Below are 14602 nucleotides of genomic sequence, written 5' to 3'. Positions count from 1 at the left end.
TGCCATTTATTGATATTAATGTAAACTGATATTAAAGGAAATTGCTTAATGCTGAATGACAAATAAAAAATCAGTTTGTAACATTAGGTATAAACTGTTTGATTTTAACTCATTTGTTTATTAACTAAAATTATTTTTTAATCTAGTTTTTCAAGTTATATTTTCTGATAGAAGGGTTGAAAAATACTATTGTTTTCAGATAAAGTTTTGTTCTTTTATAAACGATGTGTGCAGAATTGTAGGAATTTAAAAAAAAGTTAAAAAAATTTTATATATTACATTAAAAATTAACTGAGGTTCTTCAGTATCAGAAGAATTGTGAAAGAGTATACAGTAGAACCCCTCTAATCCGTCACCTTTGGGACTGGGGGTATGGTCGGAACGCAAAAAAGGTCAGATTATCAGAAAAAAGTAAAATAAACAATCTTCCCTTTGTCCAGTCTTTGTAGCACTGCTAATTTTTCATTTAATGAAAGAGTAACGTGTTTATGTTTCACTCCTGGCACGTTGAAAACACACACAATGTAAAACATATACTGTAACGAACACAGAAGAACGCCACGGATGGTGAGTCACTGACGAGTCAGGACAAGTTTCTTGACTCCAACCACGGTCGGATTAACTGGAGTGACGGACTAGCCGAGGGCGGACTAGAGGGGTTCTACTGTACTTAGCAAGACAGAACTTGATATAGGATGTAAACATAGAACAAAAGTTATACATTCATATTGAACATTCTATAGTGCATAAACATTGAATAGAAGTACAGAGTGTAACAGAGAGTGTAATTCATTTCAAAAGTCTCTTCATGTGACATGCAGACTGATCACTATAACAAAAACAAGAATTTACTTGTTATGTACACTTATTAGTTATAGTGATATATATATATAGCATCTAGAACAGAGCATATACAGTATACAAGGTGATTCAAAAGGTGTTAGAAAAACTTTAAAGGGTAAGTCAGGAATACAAAAACAAACCATTTTTACCTGGAACATATAGCTGCAAATGCCACCCAAGTGTAATAATAAACATGTTGTGTACCTTATGTGTATTCCTTTCTGTGTGATTCTTCCTGTACTTCTAGCAACTCAAGGTGCTGTTTGTGGCTGTATCTTCTTAAAAATGGTTTGTTTTTGTATTCCTGACCTTACATTAAAATTTGTCTAAGATTTTTGAATCACCCTATATAATACATAAACTTATGTAAATTTAAAATACACCTAATATTGTTATTATTTATTTATATAGGCAAAATTTCATATATAACAATGTAAATGCCTAATATTTTTAATCCAATACTCCAAATATGTAATAATTTATGTTGATAAGATTACACGAAAGTTAAATATGTTATGTTAATATTTTTTATGGCAGATTCACTGCAATTACAATAAACTTTTAAGGGAAAACTATAAAGACTAAAAATTTTTTCTGAGAGTGACTTGAGTGAATACTTAAAAATGAGCACTGCTCTTATGTATACACTCCCAGTTTTTTTTATTTTTTAATCTGAAATGAATTGTGGACTTGTAGACATTTCAGCTTTTCTAGTAGGACTGGTAAGAAAAGAGTGGTTTATATAATGTAATAGATGTACTGTACACAATTTATTTTTACTTTCCTGGCTGTTATGTTATAACACAGGAAAGTATATCAAACATGCCATATTTGATTCTCCAGGCGTTTTGCAGATCTCTGTTTTGAGATCTGAACCCAAAAAGGAGGATTTCTGGAGTGTATGTCAGCATCTATTTCATTTAAGGATATAGTAAAGGTTAAGAAATGAAATTCGACTTTGTAATTTGTATATAAGGTGCATTGATGCTATTAAAGTTTGGTGGTTAAAGGTTACAGAGGGGAGATAGAGGGGATCATGTATTTAATCTTGAGTTGGACTTAATGAAAATTTTACTCAATGACATTTAGCATATTTTTAAAAGTCATATCTATCCTCAAAATTATGCCTTTTGCCATTTTATAATAATGAATAATATAAAAGTTATTTTTAATAAAACTTTATGACAGATGGCACCATACACAATTTTAATTTTGAGCTAGTATCATAGTGTTCTTTCATCTTCGGTATTGTTTTTTTAATGAAGGTTTTTATTATAATTTTTGACAAAATTACTACTTTTAAGCTTTGTTATTATTATTTAAATTATTTATTCCAGTATAATTTAAAATTATTTGACTTAAAATCATATAACTGTATTATTGGACTTCTTAATGGTCTTCTTATCTCCTGTTCAAGAGCCAGATAAATCAAGCAAGACTGACAGTTTGTCGTTGTAATTTATGTACATATACAAACACTTGTTCATTCACTTATAACTGGAAGCCTAACATTAACTGTAAAAGTATAAGTTTACCTGAGACATTTGCTTTCGACAGGGTTTTATTAGGTACAAACAGTTTTCTTGGATTATAATTTTCAAAAAATTTTAAAAATTACTACTAGTTGAAAAAGCTGGTATATAGGATGGTCATAAAGTAACTTGATCAACTAGAGATGATCCTGGGAGCACGGAAAGTGAGAAATCTGTTGAAACTTTTTTGTTTTAAATATGGGGTGACATGCTTGCAATACACCGAAATAGGGATAGAACATGTATTACAGTTAGAGTCAATTTAACTGTATATTGAAAATTCCTAATACAGACACTGGGAATTCATAATGTCACTAGATTCTGTATGACAGAAAACTGCATAATACATTGGAATGGTGTGTGTAGAAAGAGATAGCTGTGTTTGAATAATGGGAAGGGACCAAGACAATACCTGTGACAGAAGACCCATACTGGTTTGTGGAAGTGGCAGCACCATAGGTAAGGTTTAGAAGCATTTGTCAAGTGGAATTCAGACAAAGTGCACATTCTCCCATGTTCTGCTTTGAAATACATAAAGGATGAGTTTACTTGCTACTACACATTACATCAGCCTGTTCAAGATTTATGACATTTATTGTCCCTGGTAGAGCAAACAATGGCACCTGATATAACTTATTTTCTTTCAAGCTGGAGTTATGTCTAAGTCCTTTGTTACTTAACTTCAAGTTTAGAAATCTGAGATCTTCGGCATTTTGGCAATGTAATCATCAAGTACCTAAGTTTTAAAATATTTTAAATCTGTAGGTACAACCCCGACAAAAATAATCTCAGACAGCATGTTATTTTAATCCATTTCTAACTTATCCTTCAATAATATCAAACAGAAAAATTTTGTACACTTATAATTATTTTATATTAGTAAACTTTTATTATAACAGAGGATTTTTTACATAAAAAATTCTCATGTTGATAATACATAAAAAAGTTATGAGCAGTTGAGAAAAGCATGTGCGACAAAAAAGAAAGCTCGGACAGAGCCATTTCTGACAAATAATACTTTGGACAGTAATTAATATTTAGCTTGTGTATAACAGCATTTGTATGATCATTCATTGTATCAACAAGAGCCTGGTATTTATTTGGAGTAATTTCATCCCAAAATTTACTTGATTTTTTGCTTTAAACTATATACTCTTCTTTGAGGATATTTTTTCAATGCTTTTTAAATTTTATCCCACATATTTTCTAAGGGGGAAAGGTTGGGACTGCTTGATGTCCATTTTAATATACAGTGGTACCTCAGGTTACGAACGCCCCAGCATACGAAATTTTCAGGATACGATATGAAATTCGAACATATTTTTGCTCCACGATATGAACAAAAACTCACCATATGACATTACATTAGTTCGCATTTTTCATTTGTTTCTCTTACTACAGTTATTTTTTTTAATGTATTACTTAGCTTTAATTTGAGTATGTTTTTCGCGTTGGAACGAATTATTTGGTTTTACATGTAATCGTATGGGAAAAGATGATCCACCTTACAACATTTTCATGATACGATCTCAGTTTCGGAACGGATTAATTTTGTATCCTGAGGTACCACTGTATTAATATTATGTTGGCTAGTCAAGCCTTGGTGGTTTAGAAATATTGCAACTTGCATCATCCTGAAAAATAAAATATTCATGATATTGTAACTTTTCAAATGAGGGTAATAGGTTTTTCTCAAGGATTTGTTACTATTTTGCTGCATTTACTGATCCCTCGATAAAATGCAAATTTTCCAGACCTTAGGCTGACGTGCAATCTCACACCATAACATTTGCTGGAAATTTTACAGTTCTCTGTAGACAGTTGTGATGGGATGTCTCTTGCTTCCTAATGACTTTTTTCTATTGCCTCCAGTGCAGACTTTGCCTCATCATCACTAAAAACAACCTGCTTTCACTATTGTTGTGTCCAGCATTGGTGTTTTTTCACCCACTTTAATCAATTTTTTATTTGTGCTTTGTGAGATATGGTTTTGCCTTTGTCTAAGAAATGTCACCTGTCACAATTGTTAAGTAAAAAATAATCATATTTTCTTATCTGGTAGAAGCTATAGTCAAGTTTGTGCAGATGGATATGACAAGTTTTTGTAACTTCCTTTACAGTAACTTTATTCCATTTGTTCACCAATTCATTGAATGATGTCCCTCAATTGTTTTTAATTATTTCATGAAGATGCTTGTGCTCAGTCTTTGTTATGTTTCTGGATAAATTTTACCAGTTTTCTGATATTTTAAAACAATACCCATAGTGTAGAATTACCAATTTTTAATTCCTTTGCATTTTTTCTTAAGGATTTACCCTGTCTTTGGTGGATGATAATTACTTCATGTTCATCAATTCTTACAGTATTACCAGGTGCCATTTTCATTAAACAAATACACTTTAATAATGTTAATAAAGAAAACATATGCAAATATCATATCGGCTCATTTACACATTTAGGAACAGGTCATTTAATGTACTGTCTGAGGTACTATTTGTCATAAATGGTTCTGTCTGAGCTTTTTTGTTGGGGTTGTATAATGCCTTTAACCTTAGTTAACTTTAGGAGTGCAATAGAGAGTTTCTATCCTATAAAATAAGGTTTACAGTACTTTTAAAGCATTAAATTTTCATTATAAAAGTGAAATTACTCCTAGAGAAGATTTTTCTGCATAAATTCCTAAGAATGTCTTAATGGGGAGGAAGTGAAATGCACTCAAAGGCAAGCATAGTGTGCTTAAAAAATGTATTTGTTCTGTTAGAAATTTTATATTTAAAGTTTTTCACTTTATTAATTGTACTGAAATCTAAATATATATAACTCAAAGGTGACTGACTGACATAGTGATCTATCAACGCACAGCCCAAACCACTGGACGGATCGGGCTGAAATTTGGCATGCAGGTAGATGTTATGACGTAGGCATCCGCTAAGAAAGGATTTTGATCAATTCTACCCCCAAGGGGATAAAATAGGGGATGAATGTTTGTATGAAACTTTGTCAATTTTAAACCGATCGGGCTGAGACTTTTCATGCATAAAGCTACTATGACGTAGGCATTCCCTAAGAAAGGATTTTTATAAATTCCATCCCTAAGGGAATAAAATAGGGGATGAAAGTTTGTATAAATCTTAGATTTTCGACTGATTGAACTGAAATTAAAGATTGGAGCTACTATGATGAAGACGTCCGCTTAAATAGGATTTTGATAAATTCAACTCCCATGGGGGATAAAATAAGGGATGATGGAGGATATAAATGTATTAGTTTGAACCTATCAGTACCTAATGGAACGAATAAAATAAGACGAACAAAATAATTTTTAGTTCTAAATGTTGACAATAGATGGCGTTAGTAGTATTTTAAAACGCGCTATCGTTGTGTTTTCACTGAGTTACATATACCCGATGATGAGTGGCCGCCGTATCTAATAGTACATACTATACCTAAATATTTCTAGCGGATTATATTTGACGATTTTGGCTGTTCTTTTCTTGGCATATTTTGGATTGCATTTGCTTTGTTTCGGTTTAGTAGTTTTGGTTATAGACTCTGCTTTGTATTTGGCATTTGTTTTGTTTTCGTTTGGTTTAAGTATAGGTTTTGTTGGTTAGACATTTTTAAAATTTTGTCGGTTAGACTTTTTTAAAATGGCTAAAGAAAATCTGAACGTTAATGGAGAAGTTGAAGAATGTTCTCTCATGGACAGTTTTATGTTGCTTGCTCACGAGTAAGTTCACTCAATAGCTTGATAGTTTTAGCGCCTAATGACAGATTAGTTAAGAATATTGTGTACAAATAAGTTTTGTAGGCCCTAATTTTTTACACACGCTAAACAAAAGTAAAGCCGCAAAAACTTTACCTAATTAATAATAATACTTCTTAACGCGAGCGAAGCTGCGGGCAAAAGCTAGTTTTCACTATAAATTGTCAAATGTGACTTCCTTTTCTCACAAAGATTTCTTGGTAGCAGATTATTATTTTCATAACATCACTCTTAGCATTAAAAATCTGCTAATAATTCCTACTACTAAATATCCTGCCTATAACATGTAGGCTGTGTTGTCAAGGAATCAGTCAAATTTGATGGAGCAGATTACAGGCTTCTACATATAATCTGCAAAAATTTTTCTATGATATTAAAAATGGCTCTAAAAACATTTTACTTTTTGTTACATTAAGAAGTCTCGACATCAGGCTGTCTTCATCATGTTTGTGTGTAAGGCAGATGCAAAAGAGAAAGGAGCCGACAGAAGCTATTTACTTCCTCTCGCGAATGTAATGCGATGTTATTACATATCCTCCAACCTTTTGGTAAACATCTTAAAACCAATCTCTATTTCAAAAGCTTTAAGCTTAGCTTAATATATTTTAGTTCAGATAATTAATAATGATGAATAACATCTGATGTCAACTGACACTTCACTTGAGAATGTCAAGATTAATCTCCTTCTTTATTGTTATGGAGAGAGTTTATTCTGTTAATGGATTCAGAAAGTTCACAATAATATTTACAAAGTAAATATTTTAAATGTTTGCTGATGATGTTTCTATTTGCATGATATTGTGGAGGTGAAGCCTCAAAGAAAAGGTCGTCTCTGTATGAGAAGATTCTGTTTTTTGGACTGTCACTGTTGATGGAAAGAAAATTGAAAGAGAAACTTTTTCTTTGCGTATTTGTGATATTTTTATATTAAAAAGAAAATACAAAGATTATCTTTTTACAACTCTTGTAACAGGACTGCAGAAATTCTGGATTGTTATATTATTGTTCAAAGCTGAATAGTTTGGAATTTTCTGGAATGCCAGTGTGAGAATGCGGACGTTACTTTTTATTTTCACACTAACTGTGTAGTTAGCGGAGGGTGACTTTCGTCGTCCGAAGGTCATCGACGAGGGACCACGATGTCATGTGACCCCCATACGTCCGAGCGACAGGACGAAAAGAATGACTATATAAGGAGATAAGTTGCGGGAAATGGTAATAAATCAGGGAGAGATGTCAAAAGACGTCAACAAATTCCCAGATTTTTTCCACGCAGATCGGGTATATAAAGGGGTCAGATTTTCTACTCGGGGCGCTTAGCCGAGGAGCTAACGCCGAAGAAACCCCTCTGGACAGCTAAGGAAAAACGGACAGCGATCGTCAAAGGGAAGAAAATGCAGTGGACTACTCTTCCAGCACCGTCAGGATCTAAGAAGCTCATAATCGCCACTCCATAGAAAGGTAAAACTTTGAATATTTTCTATTCTCTCCATATACAACGGAATTACTCCTCGAAGAGTTTAACAGAGGAAACCTCCGAGCAAACTTCACCTGGAAGAACTCTCTACGGATTAGGAGCGACGGAGCATACACCGCATCTGGACATAGCCGCACGACCTGAGAAGGACATCGCTCCACATAGCTTTCAAAGGACACCTCGGAGTAGAAGACGATGATCACAGAGTGTTTTATCAACGCCCTATAATATGAGAACGTTTCCTACGAGGTAAACCCTTGCCATAATTATCTTTCTCCAACGTGAGGTCTCTCTCGAACTTTAGCATTAGGTTAGGTTAGGATAGATTTTAGAATACCTATTTATATCTTGATACGTGAGTGTTATATTTATTATTTTTATGTATAATTTCTCATCTGTTTATTAAATGTGTTGTCTATTTTAAACCTGTGTAATCAATTGGACACCTGGTCACGACTTCCGACTCCTCCCCACTCATATCATTAGCCCTCCTATAGCCATTTCTTGACAGCCAAGCCGGTAAGTGGGGAGAAGCTCTCCACTTCAGCCTTCTCGGTTAGCACACCAGGATTGTCTGTTCTGTAAAAATACCATTTTACTGATCATTTGCATTTACATTGAATGAGGAAGCATTAAGCAGGGCTGTGCAAGGAATGCCAGATTACTTACAAAGTATAAGTCTGAAGCCTGCATAAATGCAATGAATGACTCGATCTATCACTTTTCAGTACCGATTCTATTTGAAAGCAGGTGGAAAATAATAAGCCGTGCCAAAATGTAACACTATATGTAGAAACGAAATTTGAGTAAGCAGGAAAACAGAATGCATGACATGACTAACATTTTCTTGGAAATGGAAACATGTGGGTGATATGCTGAAGGGTCTTCTTTATAATTGAATGTCAGATTAGCAAGAGTCTATTGCATTTATAGCATAATGTTAGTATTTTTTTTATTTAAAAGATACATTTAAAAATTTATTCAAATTATGGATAAATTTATCATTAAAAAAGTTAATGTTAACAACAACAAAGTATAGTTTATTAATGTCCAAATATTAACAACTGCAGGATTTTGATACACATACATGTGTCCACTTTGGGTAGAGTGTGTATATTCACTTTGTTTCATTTCAGTGATAAATTGAGCGGAATTTAGAGCAAAAGAAAGTGTGTATTCAACCTTTGATATGAGCTGGTAGAAATGTTAAGAATGTGAGACCTGTTTCCTTCCATGTAACTCCCTCCTTTATTTGTGTAGTGTATGCACTCCATAAGGTAAATTTTTCTTTATCTGTACACTCAAATGTGAACTTACCATAATTATGCTAACAATAGTACTGCAAACCTTCAATATAGTGAGTCAATAATTAAAGGTATGTACGTAGGCCATCATTATTTGCTAAGATTAATAATTACAGTAATAATGTAAAGGGTAATGTGCTTATATGATAAACAGAAGTCACAGATTAGGATTAAATATCATATCAATCTTTTTCCTAATATTTTCTGAAAATAAATTTCATTGTAATTATTTTACATGTGTACAATGAAAAAATTAACAAAACAGCCAGGAAGTTACATTAAATGTATACTAAAGATCAGTGGTGACATCATTTTCTATTACATTTAATGATTTGAGTTTAAATGTATTGTGTATTACTGTTTATTTTAAATGTATTGAAGTTTATTCCATTTACATTTCATTGGAAAATTTAAATTTTTTCAGTTTCATGTAATGTAATGGGCATTTGTCTTTACAGACATAAGTAAATTTACCTACTTTCACTTCTCTTGATTTAAGTGGGTAAAACTGCTAAATCAGTGTTGCCACCTTTTCAAAATTGCTGACTCTGTTCAGGTCAGCAGTTTTGAAAAGGTGGCAACACTGTCTTGACCTGGTCATAACCAGTTTTGAAATTCGTTTTGTATCAGTCAATCTTTATTAAATTTATAAGTTTGCTTCTTCTTTTTTGGATTTTCAATCTCTTGAATTGTCATATTAAATAATTAAAATAGAAATTATAAACTTGTAAACTGAAACAATCAGGGTCCATCAGTTGCCAAGCGGTTCTGTTCCCTGAACACACCGGAAGTTTGGTCGTGGGTTTGTGCCTTTGCAGGATGGGCTGGCCACATGGAGTTTTCTGGGTTTTCTCCATGTCTGTAACACCTGAATAGGGGCCAGTTACCCTTAAAGAGACCTCCTGGAAGGCATCCCCTAGGCAGATTGACCAAGTATTGTGTTGCCGTAACTTAATAAAACAAACAAACGAAACTGTCACATTTATTTTACAATAGGTTTGTTTCAACACAAGTCCCTGACCGGGATGGCCAGATGGCCGAGTGGTCAAGGTGTCAGCCTACCACTCTGGGAGACCTGGGTTTGAATCTGGATGGGTTGATAAATTCCCAGGAATTTTTCAGGGGTGGTTTGTCCGGATATGTTGGGCCCCATCCCTTACCACACGGTTAGCCCTTGTAGACCTGGCCAAATCCATAATGGGTTTGCTAAAAGAGACCCTCTTAGTGCCCACAGGGTAGAAAGAGTTTAAAAAAAAGTCCCTGACCGGTTTGAATTTGAATCTGTACAAGACATGTGCAAAGTCATTTTACAGCCAAGAACTAAACAATGCGCATGCCAGTTTTAAACCAGTTAGAGACTTGTGTTGGAACAAACCTAATATTTGCCAGAGATATTTGCAAGTTAGAATTTTAAAAGTACATTCTCTGTCATCCTTACCCTAGGAATAAGTTTGGGTGGGGGCGTGAAGTTAAAGTCTTTAGCTGTTAAAATAAAGTACGCACAAATATTTTTATAAATTTATTTTGTTTCATCATACTTTCACATTTCTATGAAAACCAGACAAATTAATAATTAATTTGGACCATGGATTTAAAACCTGGCTTGTCTGGGTGAAAACCAGCCTGGTGGCAACACTACACTGAATACAGTTGACCCCCCCCCTATAACACTGTTGATTTTTCCATATTATATAAATTCCATGTTGTACAAGTCACTTAGATTTTACAAATACGTGAGCTGAAGCATGAATCAATGTGTTAGCTGCATAGGGGTTATCCAGATTTTCTTCACACATCTATCACTTAAACAGGCCTGTGTTTTTTAGAAAGTCTTCCTTTAAGGTACTCCCGTTGGCAGATGATTCATATGTTGAAACCTATCTACCCTTCTCTTATCTCGTCCCTTTCTTAGAAATGGAAGGCAACCTTGCAGTAGGGATAGGCAAAAGAATATTAAATTTATACTGTGAAGATAATTATTTTAGAAGATATTAATTAATGTATTTTGTCAGAAAATGTAATAAATTATTGCTGTATAAAGAAAACATCAATTATCTTATCATTTTTCTAATGAGTTGATGGGCACATTTTTTCTCTATTCTCCTTGCAAACTATGGAAGACCATTTAACTGAGAATCATAAAACTTTATGGTCCATTTAAGTAAAAATAGCAGCTGAAGATGCTAGAGGCTATTCTTTTATGAGCATTCAAATATCAGAAGAAACAGGAGCTGTCATTTGAGATAAAAACTGGATGCTTTTGAGTAAATCTGCTTTTGACCTACTTCAAGTGTATCATCTTATAAACATCTCAGCACTGAGCCATTATAAAGTGTAAGAGGATGTAAGTTGGAAAGGAAAATAGAGTAATTGACCAAAAAGAGGTGAAGTATGACTTTGATGGATGATGTGACAGATAAGGAGAAACTGTCGGACAGAAATGAGGGAGACATTGTCTCTGTTGTTTAAATACATATCAGTAAGAATATTGGATGCCTTCCTTATACCTGACAGTTTCTACCTAATCTTTCGTTCCCCTATCAATGTCATATTACAGCTCTCCTTAGTTGTTTACTCTTTGATCTTTCTTATCCTGCATCTAACTTAGCATATATTTTTTTTATGCTTGAAGATGACCAATTAACCAAGGCAGAAACATTTGTATTTCTTCAAACTGTTATCTACCCAAAAAAACTCAAAAAATAGGGAAACAGTTTGATGTTTGTGTGTATTTTGATATTTTAGGACTGTGTAAAGATTAAGAAATGAAATTTAGCATAGTATGTTTGTATATAAGGGCATTGATGATGATAAATTTTGGTGTTTAAAGGTGGGAGAGACGAGCCCCCTCTTCCCCCACCCCACCTTTAACCACCAAAATAGGAGGTCAAGTGTCTTGGTTAAGTCTTATTGATTTCTGAATTTTAGCAAAATTCTATTCTGTCAAATTTAATGGAGCACTTTGGACATTAGTTGACATAATTCCATTTTTTATAACATATTTTTTATAATATGTGACATATGACCTTTAACCTCACACCCTGATGATAAATTGTAACGTTGTAAATATAAGTTGAAGCGTGAGCGATTTGAAATAATTATATAGCTAATTGGACAATTTGTTAGAGAGGACTTCATTAAAAATTGAATTATTTAGATAAATATTGACACTACAAGCTTGAAATTTTAGGTTGCAGGTGTTTGATGTCTTTGCAACAAAGCCCAAACAGATGCTCTGTATACTAAACACACATGTTGAATAAATTCTAAACATTTCCAAACATTTCTGTTTATCTTCAGATATGAAAATAACTAAAATATGTAATTAACATAAATAAATTTCTCCAAAACAACACTTAAATGGCCTTTAAAGTATTTAAGCTGATACAAAAGTTACGCAATTTATTGCAAGCATTGATGTATTATTTGTTGCAAATAATCCAGTTATACCTGTAACTTACAAATATTAAAAATTTGTTTACTAGGACATTTTTGTAATATTTTCTCCTGAAAATGGGTAATTTGGAGGTTATTATAAATAGAATTTATTGTTTATGACTTTATTAAAGCAGACATTTTTGTTGATTTGTGAAAACCTGAAGGATTTTCTTGAATCTGGATGGCCTTTTATTATAGAAAATACAGGAATTACTTATAAAATATGGTCAAACATCTATGTTATAATGTCTATATTATAAATTTAACTTTTCAATAAACCTTTCTGAGAGATTGTGAAAATACATCCTTTTTACTTTAAAAATGTCCCCATTTAACAAAGCTTAATTTTATATGATGATAATTCAAAAGCTAGATTTATTGGTTTAAACACTGACTTGTTTTTGCAACTCCTGCTAGTCGGACGTTTATTACAAGTAAAATATAATAACGTACTGTGGGTGAACCATCAAACATTAGCATTTTCTGGGTTTTTTTCCATCCAAACAGGGACCAATTTCTTATGGATACCCCTCTCAGGATCTACCCTGCTTTATAGCTTGCCTGAGTGTTATGTTGTCTTATTTCATTAATTCAATACTGTATTATAGTCTAAGGTTAAAATGTCTAAGATGATATTAATAAAATTATCAGGCTATGTGTTAATAATTAATATGGTGTAAAAGTAACCCTATTATTTTAGCTAGATGGCTTAATCAGTTAAATTATTGCTTATCTAGTCATAAAGTATTGGTAAAATAATAGTGATATTTACTATAGAACAGTGATAACTATAGTGTTCTAACTGTATATAATATAAATAGATGCAGCTGTCTGAAATGCATTTTGATAAAGGATGTGGCTCTCATGTATTTGTAATTTTTTTTCCTATCATGACGAGGCTTGGCATCCTGGTATAGGCGTATACAAGAAATGACAAAATTTGAAAATAAGAACTGCAAATTAATGTGTATTAAGTGAACTAAAATGCTTTAAAAAATTAATTATTCAATTTATTTTAATTAAAATAATGCTTTGTTAATAACGAGTTTGTTCTTCTTAATTTATGAAATGTTCCTTGTAATTTCATCTAAACAGAAGGCCAGATGAGCATGTTGGAAAATTCGTCTCGATTAGAAGGAGAAGAAGGAGGTGAGAAGGCAGCGGACGATTCTAAAGATTCTTGGTATCAAGAATTTGAAGATACCGGTGTAGATATTCCCGAAATAGGTGATATGGAAGATCCAGAATCGGACATGGAGGAATACGAAGAGACATATGCCCGTAAAAAGAAGAAGAAAGTACGAGTAAGAAACATTTCCAAAATTTTTAAATACCTTGCTTTATTGAGTATCATAGTAAGATTATTTTTGCATTTTAGAGTACAAGAGGTCGTAAACGAGCTGACAGATTTGATTACACTGATATGGAGAAGCCATACAGTTGTGAAAGTAAGTACTTTTAAATAAATAAAATATGAGTGGATAAGAAATTTACTTATGAAATACTCTTACAGTATGTGGTGCTCGTTACAAAACACGTCCTGGTCTTTCTTATCATTATACCCATGGTCATAACAATGATTCTACAGACAACACCGAAGAAGAATTAAATTATATTCCTCCGAAACCACCCATTCATCCAACACCCGTGACGGGCCATCCTCCCATTCCCGCTCCAATACCAATACCTGTAGTGCCCCCTCCTCCACCGCCACCTCCTCCTCCTCCACCGCCGCCGCCGCCTCAACCTGCCGTTCCTCTGCATCCTGTGGCTCAGCCGACAAGCTCAGCATTTACTTGGATGGCTGCACCATTGGAAGAACCAATAACAAGTAGGTAAAATAATCAATTTTTATTTTAAAAATTTAAACTTTAAATACTTTAACAGTCTATCTTCCAACACTTTTGTTGAACTGCAAATATACAAGGGGTAGTAGTGCATCATTGTATAGCATGAATGCAAAGTAGGAGTGGTTGAAAGTGCAGTTAGGCTTAGGTTAGCTGTGATATAGCAGTTTAGTCAGCAGTTTTATTTAAAAGCATTTGATATTTTTTATTTAATTCAACATTTGCATATCCATATCATTGCTAACATAAATCTAGCTGCATAGTCAGCTGCTCTCACATTACATATGTGTTATGCAGTGATGTGCCTCTTGTGTTGTGCAGTGAGGCTGTTATATTTGACATTTTACTTGATATTTTGGAATGTACAAGGAGGAAATAGTATGTAGTTTTTCAT

General features: G+C 33.2%; 1 protein-coding gene across 2 annotated transcripts in view; it reads left to right on the top strand.

Annotated features, from left to right (window-relative positions):
- LOC111640972 (zinc finger protein ubi-d4 A-like) overlaps nucleotides 1-14602 on the top strand; it is a 62062-nt gene that overhangs the window by 23304 nt on the left and 24156 nt on the right. For both annotated transcript variants that reach the window (XM_023387071.1, XM_023387070.1), the window contains exons 3-5: nucleotides 13457-13665; nucleotides 13740-13809; nucleotides 13875-14192. In XM_023387071.1, coding sequence (XP_023242839.1) covers nucleotides 13457-13665; nucleotides 13740-13809; nucleotides 13875-14192 — 597 coding nt within the window. The remainder of the gene's footprint in view (nucleotides 1-13456; nucleotides 13666-13739; nucleotides 13810-13874; nucleotides 14193-14602) is intronic.

This window comes from Centruroides sculpturatus, unplaced genomic scaffold (assembly GCF_000671375.1).
Source record: "Centruroides sculpturatus isolate CEXI.00-Female unplaced genomic scaffold, Cexi_2.0 scaffold1528, whole genome shotgun sequence".
Taxonomy (NCBI): domain Eukaryota; kingdom Metazoa; phylum Arthropoda; class Arachnida; order Scorpiones; family Buthidae; genus Centruroides; species Centruroides sculpturatus.
The sequence above is the reverse complement of the archived record's forward strand: the minus strand, read 5'-3'. Positions and strand labels throughout refer to the sequence as shown.